We start from the raw sequence: 19,428 nt of genomic DNA on the forward strand, positions 1-19,428 counted from the left end.
TACGGGGAAGCAGGCCGCGGACTATTATATCTCTAAGACTGACCTTATAGTAATCCATGGTAAATCTCCATGCTGCTAATACTGGCGAAGTTGTTTGTTTATTACAAGATATATTTTTTTGCCTTGAACCTTTTGCTGCTAAATATGCTTGAAAAATTTGTTTATGTATCGTTTAAAAATATGCTCAATGCAATAAAAAACAAGAACTATAGGTACCCCGTACGTGTATACATTATGCCACGAGGAAACAATTTTCGTCCTACTTTACACTTTGGTGTCTGTACCTGAAGAAAGAACATTAATATAAAATTAATTTTAAAAAATGAAAAAAGTATACAGATAAATAAAAACAATTATTAAAAAACAAAACTGATGAATAAGTTCCATCGTTACTGAATAAACGACTGCATAACATACTCTGTGTACCAAAAATTTATGTATCATATGTACTTTTGAGATCAGCTGTGTATTACATGTAATATTATCTAATCAACATTAATTACAATGGCACAAATGAGAGCTGTTGCACACTGGTGATACGGATAAACAATGAACATTTCGTAAGTGCCATTGGCCATTGTAAAATGCGGCGATAATCCCGGTTGATTATATTCATACCAAGGACACAATAAATGGATATTACAAAATTTTTGATGCAGTAAACGGTAGAAAATTTACGGCGATCGATCTTAACGAGGCTGAAGTTAGTCTAACATTGCGTAATTGTCCGCAAGGGTGTACTGAAATTCTAACCCAATTTCTAAAATGGGATTACTGTTAAAACTCGGTTTTCTCGTGGTACTGAGCATAATACAGCGCTCAGGTAAGTTTTTGTAAAATATGCTACTTAAAAATCAGATTTTAAAGCAAGATTTAAACCTGTTTTGACCAAAGCTATGTCAGCAACTTGGAAATTTGTACAGAATTTAAATATTTTTGATTGACCTTACTACGTCATAAAGATGATTTGCTACTATAGCGGCACAGCATGGATGCCAGACTTTCCGGGATCTCCATTATGGACCGGGTGTAAATAGCTCCGTACTGACCAGCGAGAATTTTGATGAAGGCGGAAATTATTTTCCCTATACGGTAATAATCGCATTTTCTACAATTTAATTAATATTCCTGTGCTGCCAGTTTGCAATCAAGTAGTTAAACGCCCAGTTTGTGCTGCATTTCAGGAATGCAATGCTTAAACTCTTAATATCTGTACAGCCTTAACGCAAAATATTTACATCCTGTTGACATTGCAGTGGTGCCGGTATATTATCTCTGTGCCGGAAAACCGACGTATCAGGATTAAATTCACGACGTTTGAAGTAGAGGGCACCGGGCAATGGTAATGCTTCGAATGTCGCAAAAAATGGCTGAGTTTTGAGTTAATTAGTAATTACCGTATTAGATCACAGAGCGAAGTCAGTTATCTGTATGCATGCCTGTATAACAAAAAAAGGCGCCTGTGAAAACTAATTTGCTAATACGGTAATAATCGCATTTTATACGATATTTCGATGTCGCCGGTTGGCAAAAAAAAGTTAAACGCCCAATTTGTCGATGCATACCTATCTGTGAAACCATACATAAATATCTTAAAATTTAAAGTCTGAGTCTTGAAATTTTCGGCTACATACATAGGTTATCTGGTCATAGAAAATCTTTTGCGCATGCGGCTTTCAGTGTGGGTACAGATAATAATCGTTCCAAAAAATACTGTAGTTTTTTAAATACGGATTTGTTAGAACCAATTTTTTCAGTTTAAATTTACTTTATATGCGTGGTAACACTAATTGTTTAGAACGTTTTTGTCCGTTGCAGCACAACAGCCGATTATCTCACCATCTATGAATCCCCTAGCTACCGTAAGTGGTCAAGACAGTCCAGTTATGTTTTTACATGAATGACTGAAACAGAACTGCACCTGCAAATGAAATGGGCTTAACATTACTCCGATTTTCTGACCATTAATAATACGTATTATAAGGAGGGTATATTTTAAATTTACGGTAAGAAAAAAACGTTTTAGATAATAATTGCAATAATAAATAAAATGTGGACCATGTAAAAGAATCTGTGAAGATTTGAAAAATCAGTTTTAGTGATCACGGGGTTATGAAAAAAAACATTATAATGTTATGTCAAACTCAAAATGCGAATGAGTATCGTAGTGCTAGAAGGTAATCGCCTGCTCTTATCAACGACAATTGTTTATCGTGTACATTGTCAAATTTTGATAACCGTACTGTAGAATTTCTAAAATAAATCGTAATATGTAGGGTTACGCCATTGTAATTACAGCTGCCACTACGGAAGGACTCATGGCTGAAGTACCGGTATGCCGACCTGGCTACAATGGCGTTTTCGGTAAGCCCAGAACCTCGGTTACGAGTGCACTTGCACAATAATATATATTCTGTATCTGTACCTTCATTAACTTTACTATTCCAACTTTTACTAACCGGCTTATGTTCAAGGGCCACAATGCGGTAACCTTACCGGCGAGGATATGACCTTCACAAGTCGAGGCAACCGAATCCATATGGACTTCTGCACGGATTACGGTGCCGAATGGCGTGGTTGGAGAGCCGGTCAGTGTTGATTATCTGTTTCCAGCAGCATCAAATCTAAATTTGGGAATGCTATACGTGACACACAATTAGAAAGTCAGTTCCCCTCAAAGTTTTTGAAACAAAAAAATAATGCAATTACGTAGGCTAAAGTAGCCCTATTAAATGACTGACTAAAGAAATAAGCGAACAGTTTGATTGGTGCAGATTGTCGCAACCGCGGCAATCGTTGTAAAACATTAAAAGTTTTCCGATCAGTAATTAAAACTGTTGTCTCTGATCCCCCTAATCACACTGCCAAACTACCGTTACCGGTAACTGCGTGAGCGGTACCGTCATTCATAATAGTGCCTTTCTTGTTTAATACTAAAAGTTCTATCTTTCTCGTTTTGTAGAACTGGAATTCTTTGATCGTGTGGTCCCTCCCCAGCCTGAACCCTGCAACACTGAAGTCAATATGGAGTCTCTGGGTAACCCTGGCAGGATTCAATCACCCGGGTTTCCCGGTCCTTATGGACCCCATCGACAATGTACTTGGACCGTCAAAGTCGACCCGTAAGTGGCAGATTACTACGAACCGATTAATCCGCGTTCTTGCACTTAATACCTCTAATGTTTTATATACCATGATCACATGTAGGAAGTATCCCTTGCTGATCGACGCACATTTCTTCGATATGGATGCAGGATGTTACGACAAACTGGTTATCACGGATACAACCAACAATATCAGTCACACATTCTGTGGTGATCGTCGGCTCAGTACGCTACGTTTTGAGTAAGTATTCGGAAGGTCACCAAGCCCATCTGCAGCTGCGCAGTGAACCGATTGAGATGACGTTGTCAATACACCCATTCTGCAGAGACACATCGGAAGTCGTCTTCACGTTTACGTCCGATGATGTGGCGCACGGCATGTTCGATATTGCTCTGGAGTTAGTGCCCTGCAAAGTCGGCTTCCAGCCCTGCGACAATCCCAACCTCGGCTGTGTATCCGTTGCTCAGCAGTGTGACGGTGTGCGACACTGCGCCGACGGCTCGGACGAGAAGCACGAGTACTGTGCACCGGACTGCGGGGTCTCGCATTTCCCGATGGATACGGAGACGTCCAGGATTGTGGGTGGGATTGAAGCTAATCGTCATTCCGTTCCCGTGAGTAGCAGATACTATTACCCATAAGAAATTCTAATCATTTACTGCTAACAACCTGTTTTATCGCAGTGGCAAGCAGCCATGCTTTATCAGAGCGGTTCGCAGTTCTGTGGTGGAACTGTCATTTCCGATCGGTAAGAAATCAATGGTGATTATTCGTAAGCCGCCAAAACCGGTGCAGTACTTTCTGATATTCTATAAATCGTACTTTTTAAATGTAAATGCTGTCATCGAAATTGTTTTAATTTTTTTCGGATTGGTATGTAGATGGATCCTGACGGCCGCCCATTGTTTTACCGGGTAAGATCGGTTTTTCCAATATTCTGCAATCCGCACCAAGTTTCTATGAAATATTTTTACAGTGGACCGAGTTCCGCGCCACAATATAAAGCCCGTATTGGTGGTCACGATTTGGCTTTATCTCCGGAAGAGGATTTGGCCACTGAAGTGAATTTCGAAACTGTCCTTTGGTACGCGGTCAAAGATATCATAGATGAAACGTTTAACGTGTTTACTGCTGTGACAGTTATACAGCGTAGTTTTTGCTCCGTGCCCTTGCACCATTTTGTAGTGCCGATCTAAACCAACTTCCAGGCTCATAAATATAGAATGCCTGCTTTGAATTGCAGCCATCCTTACTACAATCGCGTGGGAACCGATTACGATTACTGCTTGATCAAGACTACAGAACGTATAAAGTTCCGCAAGAACATCGTGCCGGCATGCTTGCCAAGACAGGGCGAGGAGATTCCACATGGAGAACCGTGTCTTACTTCTGGTAAATTCAGTTCAACAGACTAGCTGATACTTTTTGGCGCAGCTACAGTTCTGTACGACAGTTATGTAGAATTATTATCTCCTTTCACTTCTCTGAGTATTCGATAGCTCTGCAAATGTATCGCCATATGTGGGTAGTTTTGTCAGGATAAAAAGTTGACTTTTTTCGGAAGTCCCAAACATAGCGGTGTTGTTTTTGCTATAATCCATCAGGTTGGGGCAGCCAGGACCCATGGCGATCGCTTTTCGATGAGAACCGGGCTGAATTCACAGCGGAATGGCCGGGCCGTACCGTGAAGTACGCGAAAGAGGGTGGAGACGGACTGCGACACGTCACCGTGCCGATTGTCAACCGCACCACCTGCGACATCGCATACGGTGGAACCGGAAGGTAGGTTGTAGAGCCAAGCTCACCGTAATCGACCGAAGCGTATCGAAGGTCCTCTATGTTCAGCGTTCATGAAAAATGTGGCGTCTGTCGGTCACCGCCATCTATTGGACGTGTGCGCCGCGTATTTACTGTGAAATGCACGTGTGCGCGCTGGCCGTATCTGTATATACTCAAGGCCCGTGCAAACGGTGGTGTCTGTCAGTCATCGCCTTCTAATGCACATATGCGCGGTATTCCTACTATTAAACTGCATACATACACCCATGATACACGGTCACCCACCGCCATCTAATGCATATTTTTTACGATCACCACATACTGTGAAACAGACACATGCACGGTCACAATACTATCAAAAAACAATGCTGGCTGGTCGTATATGCTAAGACCGCGTGTAAAATGCGGTGTCTGCTGGTCACCATCTCTCTTTATAAAGTGTCCAGAGGCGCGGTAGCCGTATAAAAATGCTGTGCTGCCTACTGGCGTTTATCTGTAGAAGAATGACATATTTATCTCTTTGATAATTCAAAGTAAGCATTAATTTCTGTATTCTTATCTTAGCACAACACATACTTTGCAATTTGCATTGTGTTTGTCCATCGGTCACCGCCACCCTACTTAAAAGCGTAAAAGGCGCAGTGTCCAGTTGTACTCGAGGCTTGTGGCTACCGTAAAGTCTTTTTTCGGTAACCGATACGACGGTACCCTCCTGCCTTTGCACAATTGCTGCTAAAATCATTAGCTTCTGAATAATGTAACCGCTCCATGAAACTAGGACACAAAGTCTGGAAGCCCGGAAACAGTCACATACTCATAGCTGCTTGGTTTGACTAGCGCACTGCCGGCATGCCCAAGCTGCATCCTGATCTGACCGTAGGTAGTGCAATTTTATGGAGGGCCGCAGTAGTTTACCGTGCAAATAATCCTAAAACCGCATTTAACAGCCACTTCATCTGGAAAATATTTTGGTATTTCGCCGGGAAAGTAACCGCCATCTACTCGAATGGCGATCGAGCAAAACAAACAAGGATATCTAAAATTGAAGAAAAGAAAGAAATTTGGAATTTGCATTAAATATTGTCCAGAAATACATCTATAGCCGGTTAAACCATGCATTCACCGCCCCAGAAGGACGTTCATCGTAACTGAGACCGTAAATACGAGTACATGTCCTTCCAAGTAGGCTTTAGTTTTGCACAATGTTTTTCAATATGACCGGCAAAAATATCCGATTCCAAACTTTTGCCATATTCCGAGAACAGCGGAATATTGATCTGCCTGGAAGACCTCACCGGTCTCATGGTTGTACTCTACAGACACTGTACATAGTATACGCTTTAAAATCGTAACATTTCATTCTACAAATTTTTGATACCAAGAAGATAAAAAGAATTTATAAATTTACTCCTACGCTTCGGTCATACAGTGCCCGCCGAAAGCGAGTGCACTTTCCTAGTTGGTACTATTACTTTTTTTGCAATCCGTACACTTTCACGACATGAATTCGCGTGCCAGATGCCAGAAACACGGTATTTTCTGCGTGGTTCCGCAGGAAAAAGCGCTATTTTTTTGTTAACATCGTGTGCAAGTTGTATAAAAACAACAATTATCAACCGCAAATGAGCAAATTTTTGAAACGTTTTCTCATGTAATTCAACGCGGAGAATACCGCATCTCTGGTGTCCGGCCCGCTAATCCATTTTCCCAGTAAAAAAGTGTCCGAAATGCAAAAAACTTCGAAGTATAGCAGACTAAAGGTTGCAATGCGTTTTTAGGATTAACGACCGCATGATCTGCGCCGGTCTGTTGGGCGTGGGCGGTAAGGACACTTGCCAGGGCGATTCCGGCGGGCCCTTCATGTGCAAAAACCGCTACAACAAGTACATGGTGGCCGGTGTTGTCAGTTGGGGTCAAGGGTGCGCCCGCGAAACACATCCTGGGGTACGTTATTGTTCCAAATAAGTAGCACCTGGATGTATATTTTTCAAAACTGCCGGCACCGAAAATTTTCATGATTCTGTCGGCCCTTTTTTCTCATGAAAGCATTCTCTTTTACAGGTCTATGCCAATACTGCTTTCGCTATGAACTGGATCTACGATACAATGACGAGCAACTAGACAGCGTCCATATACTCGCGATCGGTTCCGCTTTTCGTATTGTGTTTTCTGTGTTGCAGTCGAGTCGCTCTGTACTTTCTTTTGCCTAATCTTGTTTAATAATTCACGAAGCTGCTCAGTTATGTACCAAAACCTACGTATTCGTTGTACCAAGACTACGTTTGAAGCGATGGTCTTGGTTCGCACCATAATCATTTTACCCAGGCAAAGCGGCAGTCAGAAGGGTTGCGAATTCAGGTTAAAAACTGGTAGTCTCGGAGAAAATAATTCAATTAAGAAAAGAACTTTTTTTTCAAATTTAGTGACCATATGTCAGCGAGGGCAGGACCATGTCGAAATAACAAGCATGGAAACCATGTTTCACCGATACGTTACCGCTGTCTTTTATAGCAGTTGACAGAACAATCGCACAGGGCATGCCAATAGCTCATACGAAGATCTAAAAAATAATGACTTTAAAACTGATGTACGAGTATTATGATGATCATCAAGATGATCCGTGGTAAAAAAAATTTAAACGCAAAAAATGTTAATATGATCCAGTATAATAGAGATCGTGCACAAAACCGTCAGGAATGTTGTGACAAAAAATGTTAGAAGCCCATTTCTACTCAAATCAGCAACGTTTACTACGACCTTTTTTCAAATAAAGGAAAACCGGGCTTCTTCTTCTAGCCAGCCTGTGATAGGTAGCGTTCAATAAACATTAATTGTTTGCTGGGTGGGAGCGATTGTTTGTACTTTGCAGTGTCTCAGAAGGCGCGGCTGCTGAATAGTGCTTATGGTGCATGATGGTCTTCACTTATACTTAGTGTCTTCACTTATCTGGTCACGATCAGAGGTTCGCCTCTCAGAAAAATTTAATTTTTTTCTGGAGAGAGAACAGACCCCAGGTATATTTAAAAAATACTTTAATCGGCAGTGGTCCAGTGGGCGTGGCGAAACACCAATTTAATTGTAGACGGTACTGAACGGCAGACGGTACTAATGTATTGCCAATGCCGTACTGTCGTACCATTTCTGAGACTGATTACACTGACAAATTTTATTTTCTGAGTTCTGTGTAACTCGTTATCATTGCGGTTTTTACTGCTTTATTTTATTTTATATCTTCTAAACCACTTTTTCGAACATTAAAAATTTTTAGAGAATCCCGCCACTATTTACCGACTGTGTTTGAACCATCCGTGTGCTGCAAATAATTTACGGCTCAATAAGTGGCGAGATTCTATAAAATTTTAAAGTTTCAAGACAATGATTTAGGAAATAAAATTGAATGAAGCGATAACGTGCGTATTACGCTGCAGTTGCATGCTACGTTGTAACCTGGACGTTCTGGGCAGTTCACGAGCGGTCGTAGACCTTCCGCATTGACTGACATAACTGATGGGCTTATAACAAAATTAATTATTGTAGGTGCGCTGAAAATACTCGTACAATACTGCTGTATGACAGTTGCTGTGCTACGCTCTGGTGCAGAAAATAAATCAACAGAAGAAGAAACATTAGAAAATAGTGTAAAACAATGCCAGCGGCAAATTACTGTACGTTTTGTTGAGAGTGTAGTGACCACTCTCCACTAACAGACCCAAGGATTCTGTACTTACCTTGCAACGTACTGTACATTTACAATCCACCGAATGCTCGACGAATAGAATGATATAATGGTGCAAACTGCCAACCGGTTTCGGCATGGATAGGTAACCCAAATGGTGCTCGTACGTACCGTCGGTAAAATATTTAATACACTGTATTAATAAATAATTCAAACACTTAGCAGCATCAAGTATTAGCAGTGTAACTGCCATCGCTGGCCTGCAAGCAGAAACCGCCTTAGAAAAGCCCATACTGTAGATAAAACAGCCATGCCATGCAACGCTCTGCAAAAATAAAAAAAGCAGCTCCGAAAATGCGAAGCAGTGGTAATTGTTATTCTAACGAATTACATAGCTTTTGTCTAAATACAGAGTTTACAGGCGTTAAGCAGTTACAAATTCGCAATGCAGCTTGTATTTCTAGTTTACAGTTTATTCAGTTTGAAAAAGAACTGGTTTATCACTGCCCAGCCTTTACTGCCAATGCCAGCCGGAAAATTTAACTTTCTTACCGACTTTTTCCCAATACTCCAACCTGTCCCGCTGCAGCCTGCAGCGACACCGTCCCCGATTTCCCCAGAGCAGCCAGCAATATCGAGATCAGCGGCAGCCGACCTTTTCTCATCCGAAACGGCCGAAACCGCCTTCGTCCGGAAGTGTGCGGGACATGTATCGAAAGCGGCGCTGAATTGTCCTTGCGCCGCACCAGGACATAGCTGTGCACCGTCATACTCCGTTTGCAGTGAAAACAACCACTGTATATGCGATCCCGCTACATCGTACATCAACGCCACAAATACAGGATGTACGCCGTATCCTACGACAACAGGTATTTGTAAACTGGAGTCGTCAGAAAAACAGTAAAGCTGGTCCCATCATAAAGCAGTCTCTAAATGGTTTTGGTTGCAGCTTGCCCCGCAGTGACGTGCCCGACGACTACCAGTAAGTAACAAAATATCCCTTCGGTGTCGACGGTACTCACGGTGGCAAGGAGTTCTGTGAAATGGTCTGGAACATGCCACCAGTTTTGCACCGTCAACTAGCACGCAGCTTCTACAGATACATTTAAACTGTCAGTTAATTTTACGTTAGAACTGGAGTACACCCTAGCGTGAAGACTTGTGCAAATTGTTATGAAAACGACACGTCGTAAAACATCCCGTCGATGAGACAGTGTCAAATCTGTCTTGTATAAAAAGTTTGAACCACGGGCACAAGCCCATTTTAACTGTATTCGGGCAATTCAGCTGACTACAAAGTACAGTATAAGAGTATATTGAGTAAAATATTATAAGAATACTGTGGACTTTTCGCTTTTATTAATCATTAGGTACTACTTGGGGGTGCTTTCACTACAAAACCGTAGGCTTTTCTAAACAGCCGACCTGCAAATGTTGCAGCAAAATGGAATTGATTGGCTAGTGACCAGTTTCTTTTTGCAGGCGCTACGTGTCCAGTCTGTCCAACCACGACTGCTGACACCTGTTCGACAACTACCAGCAGCACCAGCACAGGTTCTGTTAACAATGCAAAAATGTAACTGTCTTAACAAGATTATACGGATTTTGTGCTTCCGGTCGGTATATTTTAAGTTCACGGCAATTTCGGCGCTTAGCATATACTCTGTATTGTACTTTGGTACAGACAGAGATTGTCATATCTTTTTACTTTGGCTTGGATAACGGAATCCAAATTAGTTATTTAAACGGCGCTATATTTAGATTAATGCGTCAATGTTAAGTCGAGTTAATTTGTGCGACAGCACTGCAAGACGCGCTTGAACTGAATAGATCGACATTAAAGTAGACGCCGTCAAACCTACAGATAAATTAAGTGTACAACGAACATTACAATTATTTTCAGCGTCGAGCACCACCACCACCACAGCAACAACAACTGCCGCTCCGTCATCAGCATGTAAGGCGACTCCAGAGATAAAAGCTCCACCAAATCCGTTAACTACAGGCGAGTGGCCGTCGTAACAATACACCCAAACTGTTTCATAAAGTGGCTGGATCGATCGGAAGGTTACACAGTCCACAAAGACATACAAAGTGGAAGAGAAAAATAATCATGTGGCTGTTTTACTATTCTTCCAGGATGTGGTGGCTGCATCACCGTTCCAGCATCGGGTACGGTTGCGTTTACTTCACCTGTTGCAGGAACCGACGAATTTGCAGGCGGGTTAGGCGCGGGCGCAAATACGAATGGTGATTATCCGAACAACGCCTTCTGCGTATGGACCATCGAGGGCCCTCTCGGGAAGCAACTGCTGGTATAGTATTTACTGATATACATTCGATTATCTGCGTTCAGCGCTCACGCTCGATATTAAAACGATGCACTCAAAGCATCTGAACTCGAATTGCTTACTCAGCGTTTCGAGGGAGGTTACGACTGTACAGGTTGGGATTAAAGGATGTAAGGTCACGAATCAGCTGTTATTACGATTACAAGAAGAGAGAAACACCAATTCACTGTGCGGCCACATCGCAGGCCTAATTTATTAGACGTCGTCCCGTACGAACGGAAACAGAACCAAAATGAAATCAGGTATAGAAATAGAAGGGGTACCTTCCGACAGGTGTGTCTAGTCATGCTGCGTGCATGGTGAGCTGGCCAAAACAGGTAGTCAGTCACACATGGTGAACCGCTTCGACGACATTCATCAGCTTGAATATCATCCCATTTCGCATACGGGACATTTCGCCGACGAGGCATTTTGACAACGACGTACTGTATATTTTCGTCAATAGCGGATTCTGCTGGTTATCACCAATTGTCTTGCCAGTTCCACCGTTATCAGCGGCCAACTGTGTTATAAGTATCTGGGAGTTTTTGAATACGTTCTCTGGGCTGATATCGCGAACGCCGCTGCATTTGCACTTACTGAAAAAGTTAAGAAATACAATGCAAAGCATTTAAAGGTCTTATAAGATCCCAAAAATTATTCGGCGTTCTATATAGTAACGAATCTTATCGATATGAATTTCGGGCTGGCTGAATTTTGGTAGGGATGGGGGCGGTGAGGAGCGTAAAAGCTGCTGGGGTAGCGGCGAGAAATTAGTAGGGGTCCTAGGGGCGGAAGGGGACGCCATACTTGCAACTCTGCCCCCGGGCGGTCAGAATTCGAAAACGGTTGTCCCGTAGCCCTTCCTCGACCACCAGGGCCAGAGTATAAGCCTCGCATTTTCACTCGTGCTAAAATTTGCTTCGCTTTTATTATACGTAAAAACTTTCAAATTATTAGCCCGAGACGAAAGAAACTGGCCACGTTCTCGAACCGGAATTTTGCTCTTTTTCTTTCAGTTCACGGAAGATCCCTTGGTCACGTTCAATGTAAGTGGTGATCCTTCGAGTGATTCGGAGCAAAGCGTCACATTTGCACGGATTATTTCATCTTATAATACTTATAAGTAATATTAACAGTTTTCCAAATGTTTTTTTACCAGATTGCTGACGGTGATCAGTGTGAGTTTGACGCGTTATACATCGACGGTCAGCGATATTGCATGGATGCGCCATTTACAACGCCCCAAACCGTGAGCAACCCTACCGTAAGTCCAATTAGCTTGGTCCACATTGATTTGTAAGATATGTGATATCGTATTGCTTTCTTCGCCATTTCTCTTTTCTCCGTAAAGGTTGTGGTCTTTTCATCGGATTCTGTCAACACGGGCACAGGCTGGAAAATGAATATAAAAGCGGTTTAGTGGTGCCGTTCTGACATACTACTTATTTCAAATGCACGGAGTAGAACTGTGGACCCGTAAGACCGACAGCAAAGATTTTTCTAGAGACAAGGGATCGATAATCGCTTTGCGATGGCATTTGCTTGCTTGTTGTTGATACGCGTTTATAGTCGTTTTGTGTGGAAATTGCATATTGTAATAACTAGAAAAATGCGTAATGGCGTGCACTGGCAGACCGACACAAAAACCGTTTTTTTCTGTGGATTGTGCGCACTGAAAACTTATAAGTGTATCTGTAGCATTTATGTATTAATATCCTGCCGAAATCATTGCGGAGTTTGAATCGCAAAATCAGAAAATATAATCTTGTTAATGTTATCCTGCTGTAGTATGGTTGATTACTGCGGATGCATGAAGTCACATAATCAAATAAAATTGCATCTGGCTGTGATAGACATTATTTTCTGATGGATGCAGCTGTCGTCGTCGAAACAGTCTTGCGGCCAACTGTCTCGGCGTCGATATGGCACCGAATGTCCAGCGACTAATTGTCCTCGGCAAAATGTCGCGATGCCAGTGGTAACCAGTTTGTGAAACGGACTTGTACGTGTATGGTCTGCCACATACTGACACAAACCGTGGCACATCTTCCAGCTCCGCATGCAGAAAATGTTTTTCTTTTGTAGAAAAATTGAGTACCGCCATAGTATGCCTCAAAAAATAATTTCAGCTGCAAAGGTCAACAATGCGTGACTATACAAGCATGACTAGAACAAACATGCGGTGGCAGCTGCCGCCGCTGTCCAGTTGTTCAGAACTTCGATTCCGAAACCAAAAATTCGGAACCAAAATATTTTGTGTAGGAATGTGTTCGCAAGTTAATAAGAAACAAATCTCCTAATGTCTGCAATTCGATAGCGGTAGCGTCGCCGACTGCACACGCGCTTCTGCATATTATGTCGACGTTCAAAACTTGGAAGTGTTCACCGTGGTGCCCGCAAGGTTTGGCAATAAATGTCAGTACTACTTTCAAAGTTTCAACTCTGTATTATATATAAACATATAGGATAGTGTGTACTCTGTAGTACCATCTATCTACCGCTGTACACTTCCTTATTTTTTGGACAAATACAAGTGCACACCGGGAACACTCAGTCCGGAAGAAGACACCGCAAACGTACACTGACGCTAACATTTCGGTAGCAGCCGTAATAGCGAGAATATCATGGCATCCGCCCTAAGTAGCCGCAAATTAATTCCTGCTGCGCGAGGTAGCGGTCATTCGCCTCTGCACTAAACGCGAATTTTTGTATCTGTGCAAAGTGCAAACGCAAACCGTTAGTCACAGCGTAGATTGGGGGTTGCCAGCCGGTTTATCTGCAAGTAACCCAACCGGCACTACTAACCAGTAAGTACTGACATTATACAGCATTTCCATTCGTAAACCATACACAGTACAATTATGACGACACATACAAGTACACCAGTAGCAGATAATGTACGACGTGCAGTACTGTTAGCTGTACCAGTGAATTATAGCGAACGGTTATGTTGACCGGCGATCGTCAACCGCCCAAGGCCAACCCAACCTATAGAAAAATAAGTGATGTACTAGTCTCCGCCAAAACCGCAGAGAAAGTACTGTATCAGCGAGAGTTTGCATTTCACGAAAGAGCAGTGACCATTAATCAGCAAATTAGATTTTACCAAAGATTACGACAGCAGGCCAGTGCAATCAATCACAAATTACAATGCAGCTTCTTTTTCTAATCTGGAGTTTATTCGGTGTGAAATGGAATAATTGGTTTATCGCGGCTCAGCCTTTACTGCCAATGCCAATCGGGAAATTCAACTTTCTTCAGCAAATTCTCCCCGTATTCGCGCCTGTCCAGCTGCAGTCGGCAACGACATCTTCATCGATTTTCCCGGAGCAGCCAGCAGTATCGAGATCAGCGGCGGCCGACCTTTTCTCATCCGAAACGGCTGAAACCGCCTTCATCCGGAAGTGTGCGGGACATGTATCGAAAGCTGCACTGAATTGTCCCTGTGCCGCACCTGGACAAAGCTGTGCACCGGCATATTCCGTTTGTAGCGAAAACAACCACTGTATATGTAATCCGGCTTTATCGTCTATCAACGCCACAAAGACAGGATGTACGCTGTATCCCACGACCACAGGTATTTTCAAACCGAAACTTGCCCGGTAACTCACCAGGGTACATTTTCCGTGTCTGAATGTAGAAAAGTCTGATTTTGTTGTAGAAAAATGGAATACTACGAGTACTGCTGTATGCTTAAAAAATAATTTCGTCTGCAAAGATCCACTGGGCGTTACCAATCAAAATTTTAAAATGATAGTATTAGTTTATTGGATACTAGTACTACATATATTGGATATCTGTATTGCTGAACGTGTTGGTTCAATGCAGGTTTTTTTGTAATAATTTTACATTTTGTAATGTATTATTTTTGATTTTGCACGAGCGGCACTAGTTGTGAACCCTTTTATAATGGTGCATCCTAGCCGACGTGTTGGTTCAATGCAGGTTTTTTTGTAATAATTTTACATTTTGTAATGTATTATTTTTTATTTTGCACGAGCGGCACTAGTTGTGAACCCTTTTATAATGGTGCATCCTAGCCGAATATTGATATATCATTCTCAAAATTTTTTGAAGTATTAGCTTAACCGCAAAGAAGGAAGCTTGTACGAATGCGCTCGCTAACCATCCAATAACGAATTTGTGAAAGCGTACGATTTTACAACAGCGGCAGTCCGCACTGCTCTAAAGCGTAGTACCAGAGTACTGCACTAATGCGTTGTAACTGTGCGTAGTACAACACACTCGAACCGTAAAGCCGTCCTCAAAAATGGTTTTTATTGCAGCTTGTCCATCAGTGACGTGCCCGACAACTTCCAGTAAGTAGCGAAATGTCCTCGTGTGTTGTTTGGCGGTAGCAAAGTGGTTACGAGAAGTGACCGGGATCATTTAACCAATTGAGCCCATGAATTTCAACGCAGCTAATGCGTTCGGATTTGTAAAAATTAATAATATTGGGCAAAATTTGATGACAATCTGTAGCAAAATGATCAGGGGTAACATTTTACCGAAATGTGTCATCGACTGTTGTATAAAGAGGAATTTCAGCTACCTGGTAACTTTGAATTCAACTGCAAGTGGCGGTGATCGGTATTTGTTTCAGGCGTTACATGTCCAGTTTGTCCAACCACTACTGCTGCAACTTGTACAACTACTACCAGCACTAGTAAGCTAACAGCTCATTATTCTTAATAATGAACTTGGATGCCATCTAAAATGGTGAATAATGTGTTTGTATTTCTTAAAGCATCGACAACAACAACCACTGCTCCGACTACAGCATGTGCGACTCCAGTGGCAATTGCGGTTCCTCCTCCATCAACTACGGGTGAGCTCACCGGCTGATCATTGACACTCTAACATTTAACAAGAGTCAATACACATCAGGTGATATTAATCGCAAAGCATAAAGCGAAAAAAAGAAGCTTGAATTTATTTAATTAATTTATTTTCTTTCCAGTGTGTGGCGGCTGCATTGCCATTCCAGCAACCGGGGCGTATGTTTTCACTGCCCCTGTTGGAGGACCAGGGGAAAGCGACCAGGACAACCTTGGCCAATATCCAAACAACGCATTGTGCAAATGGACTTTTGAGGCCCCTACCGGAAAGCAGTTGCGGGTAAGTTCGGACACAGTAATACTAAATTCCTGTCTGACTACTGGCACTGCTGTTCGCCTTGCGAATAGAGACACAAACGACCCACATTCGCTGCTTTTGCGGTGAAAGTAGAAGTGCTCGTATTGAAAGCTACCCGTGCGAGCTTATGACACCGGTAATGATTCCGCATTGCTAACGCTATTCGAGGACTGTTGGGTGAAAATATTCCCGAAGGCTGCTCTTGTAGAAACTCCATAATTATCATGTTCATTTGGTGATTTGGAGGTGTTTATTCCGGTATGGGGTGTGCAGCACTGAATGTCGTGTATCCCAAGACAGTACGAATGCGAACGTACAACGTACGCGTGGTTACTTTATCAATTTCACCCAAGTGCAGGGTTAAGAGATCCTGCATCCTCAGTCCTCTTACGCAGTGAAGAATATCCTAAGTGTGCCTCTCCAGATAGCACGCAATGCAGAACGAGTTTTCCTTCCGTTACTGTGCACGCCTTGCATAATTTAATCGGGCAATGAAGTTTATTTCATTTTTACCTGGTTACCATGTGAAGTTATAACAAAAAATGACTTTTTACCGAAATCCGGGTCTAATCGATTCAAATTTGGAAATTTTCGTTTTAGTTCACGGAAGATTCATTGTTTCCGTTCGATGTAAGTGGAGACCGTTCCATTGCCGTTGAACCTTAAATGCTGTTGCGGGCCTTGAGGCTGTGCGGAATAATGATTACTGTTAACTTTATGAATGCTCTAGCACAAGCAGATGATCAATCTCTTTTTGACCAGGTTCCTGGTGGTTGTGAATTCGACTTGCTATTCATCGCCGGTACGCAATACTGCGGTAATGGCGCAGGGGCTTTTTCGGCGGTAACCACGAGCAGCCCCACAGTAAGAGAAGAATTTTATTCTTACACAAATGTACGAGTATACGATCCTTGCAAACAATTGTTGCACTGTTTTTATTTTCTCTGTCAAGGTTGTGGTCTTCAAATCGGATTTCCAGGGGTGTGGAACAGGCTGGAAGATGGACATTCAAGCAGTCTAATCAGTGCCGGTTAGACCTATTCCATTTTGATTTCTTCGTTTATGACGCGTTCCAGAAGACGTTGGATGGCGACGGGGTGGAGCTCATGTGAAAAAAGTGCCACCTTTACTTTTCGATCAAAAGTGCTTGTGAAAATATGCACTGCTGATGATAGACTGGTACTGCAAAAGCAAACAGTATTGTATCGGAAATCCTCAAAGGCTGTATGTTTTTTCTGTACTAAGCAAGCGGAAGCTAAGGTATTTTAATGACACAGAATATGTGAATTGGGGCAACGCTTTTTTATAGCCGCAAAACAAAACGTACCTTTATGCATCATGTTTCGTGGGTAAAGAATGATATTGATAACCCCATCAATGCATGGTACAGATACTTACTCACTTTACGCAAGCACAACGTACACCAGCTACAGTTTATCTCCCCAGTTTTTATTTCAGCATATATAGCGCTACTAAAATTTGTGGATTACATATATTCATTTCACATGGCTTACCAGTTGCGGCTTACCAGTTGCTCGAGAACTGTTGACGTCAGCGTCAGCTTACCACTAAAACCTAAGTGTTACGAGTACTTAGGCTTGCTACAAGACTAAAAAGCAAATTACAACTATAATTTGCAAAAACGTGGCAGCACCCGAAGCACTGAGGACCATCGGCACAGTGAAAGCGACATATCCCGCCTTCACATGTACTGTGCGGCAACTGTCGCCCACACGCCGTTAGAGCAAAGTTAATCATCACCAGGTTTCCGCGCAAAAGTGTTCACCAAAAGGCTGTTAAGGTCAACCACATATGCCTAAACACATATGCTTGGTCTAAGTCCCCATAATTTTAGTATTCGCATAATTTGCCAAGGGTGCTGTCCAGGACTCCAGGTGTCTAAAAATGCCAAAATAAATTTGTCGGTTTTGAGTTTCCCATATTCGCAGCATTCACATATATTCGGATGCGGAAGTGGTGATGCAGCACGCTCAGGCAATAAAGAAATACCGTGTGGATTTAGAAGGCGCTGTAATGATACTTCTTGCGCGAATACATGGTGCCTCAGGATGTGACCGCGGTTTTTACTGTTGTTATTGTTACTAATATATTATGGTTATTGCGCCTAATTTTTTTCGTATTAAAAGAATTATGCTGGGAAACAGTATACAGTATAGTTTATAGTCGGTATGATACCGTGTAGTGTAATGTCTAATTATTAGTAATACACTTACATCATTAGTGCCTAGCGGTACACAACAATCGTTTATTATAATTGTGCGAACCATGCGCAACACACAGTGCACACTGTACTGTAATAAGTGCTGAGAGATAGTTTAGTAATAATATTTCAATGTAACGTGACAGAGAACCAGCGAATGTTATTTCTGTCGAAGAACCACTCTTAGGCCGCTATGCCTTTTAGGAATGCATGCTCGCCTGGCTAAAAGGAGAGCTAGAAGTCGATTAGTTACCAGTTATTCGAACAGTATCGACGCCAGTGTGGTCGGAATTTTTTTCTGAACACTGTCTGTACACTCTCAGAGACGCTGTAATTAGCATGTGTTTGTGTGGTTCAATCGCGGACTGGTTTTGTGGCAGAATCGGCAGATGATGAATTATTGTCAATTATTCATACCGGCTACAATTTCCCCATTTACTGTGTGAAACGATTATTTTTTAAAAATAAGCGTTTTTGGTAAACAACTGACACATAGACATACGGAGTGCCTAATTGTCATACTATCTGTATAATTACCATAATAAATTGAAAAGTAAATTTATTAATCGCATCACCTTTATTTTAGTGATGTTTAATTTAGCAGTTGTGACGATTTGATTAGACTAGGAAAATCAATTTTTTATTTACTTCCAAGCAATAACTGTGAAATTAAGAAGCACTGTAGGAACGGGTTTCCCTGCACTTACTGACTGCAGTTATCCCTGGGGGTTCCCCGCTGCACGTCCAAAGTACAGTGGTAATCTGCAGGTGTTCATCGGGGAGCTATTTGCTACGGTGTTCATCGGGGAGCTATTTGCTACCAGCGGTTATTAAGCGCAAGTAACCGGAAATTCGTGCAACTAACCTTTGTGCGCTCAGTGCGCTGTGATCTGTACGTACACGAGTGTCCCTTGCGGGCTGTTCATCCTGCCATTTGTAATCCAGCTCATGCGGTCTTCCCATAAAAAAGATTCTACGAGCAAAGAGATCTCACGTGCAAGTATGCATGCAATTGCACACTGCCGAAACATCAATTTTTCAACTAGATAGGCTTATCCAGTTTCCCGTCCTAGCTAGGTAAAGCGTTTTAATGTTTCGGATTTAATAAGCATTTGTAATGCAAACTGTGGGTGACAGCACTGTACTTATTGTACTTACGTAAATCAAGCTTCTGATCG

At 42.2% G+C, this 19,428-nt stretch overlaps 2 protein-coding genes across 2 annotated transcripts; both read left to right on the plus strand.

Annotated features, from left to right (window-relative positions):
- Window positions 1-637: 637 nt before the first annotated feature.
- Window positions 638-7,363, plus strand: LOC129589771 (serine protease hepsin-like). The gene is made up of 16 exons (XM_055484626.1): window positions 638-823; window positions 980-1,092; window positions 1,257-1,342; window positions 1,819-1,862; window positions 2,299-2,364; window positions 2,475-2,588; window positions 2,963-3,122; window positions 3,208-3,345; window positions 3,431-3,719; window positions 3,789-3,853; window positions 3,987-4,019; window positions 4,082-4,189; window positions 4,349-4,497; window positions 4,710-4,887; window positions 6,663-6,828; window positions 6,946-7,363. Exons 1-16 carry the CDS (start codon window positions 766-768, stop codon window positions 7,003-7,005), a joined length of 1,827 nt encoding a protein of 608 aa, XP_055340601.1. The 5' UTR covers window positions 638-765; the 3' UTR covers window positions 7,006-7,363.
- A 1,581-nt stretch (window positions 7,364-8,944) lies between these two features.
- LOC129589894 (integumentary mucin C.1-like) lies at window positions 8,945-12,656 on the plus strand. The gene is made up of 8 exons (XM_055484797.1): window positions 8,945-9,429; window positions 9,510-9,542; window positions 10,043-10,114; window positions 10,464-10,565; window positions 10,700-10,875; window positions 11,910-11,939; window positions 12,053-12,157; window positions 12,245-12,656. Exons 1-8 carry the CDS (start codon window positions 9,006-9,008, stop codon window positions 12,311-12,313), a joined length of 1,011 nt encoding a protein of 336 aa, XP_055340772.1. The 5' UTR covers window positions 8,945-9,005; the 3' UTR covers window positions 12,314-12,656.
- The last annotated feature ends 6,772 nt before the right edge of the window (window positions 12,657-19,428 follow it).

The sequence above is a fragment of the Paramacrobiotus metropolitanus genome, unplaced genomic scaffold (genome assembly GCF_019649055.1).
Source record: "Paramacrobiotus metropolitanus isolate TYO unplaced genomic scaffold, Prichtersi_v1.0 Parri_scaffold0000037, whole genome shotgun sequence".
NCBI classification, from domain to species: domain Eukaryota; kingdom Metazoa; phylum Tardigrada; class Eutardigrada; order Parachela; family Macrobiotidae; genus Paramacrobiotus; species Paramacrobiotus metropolitanus.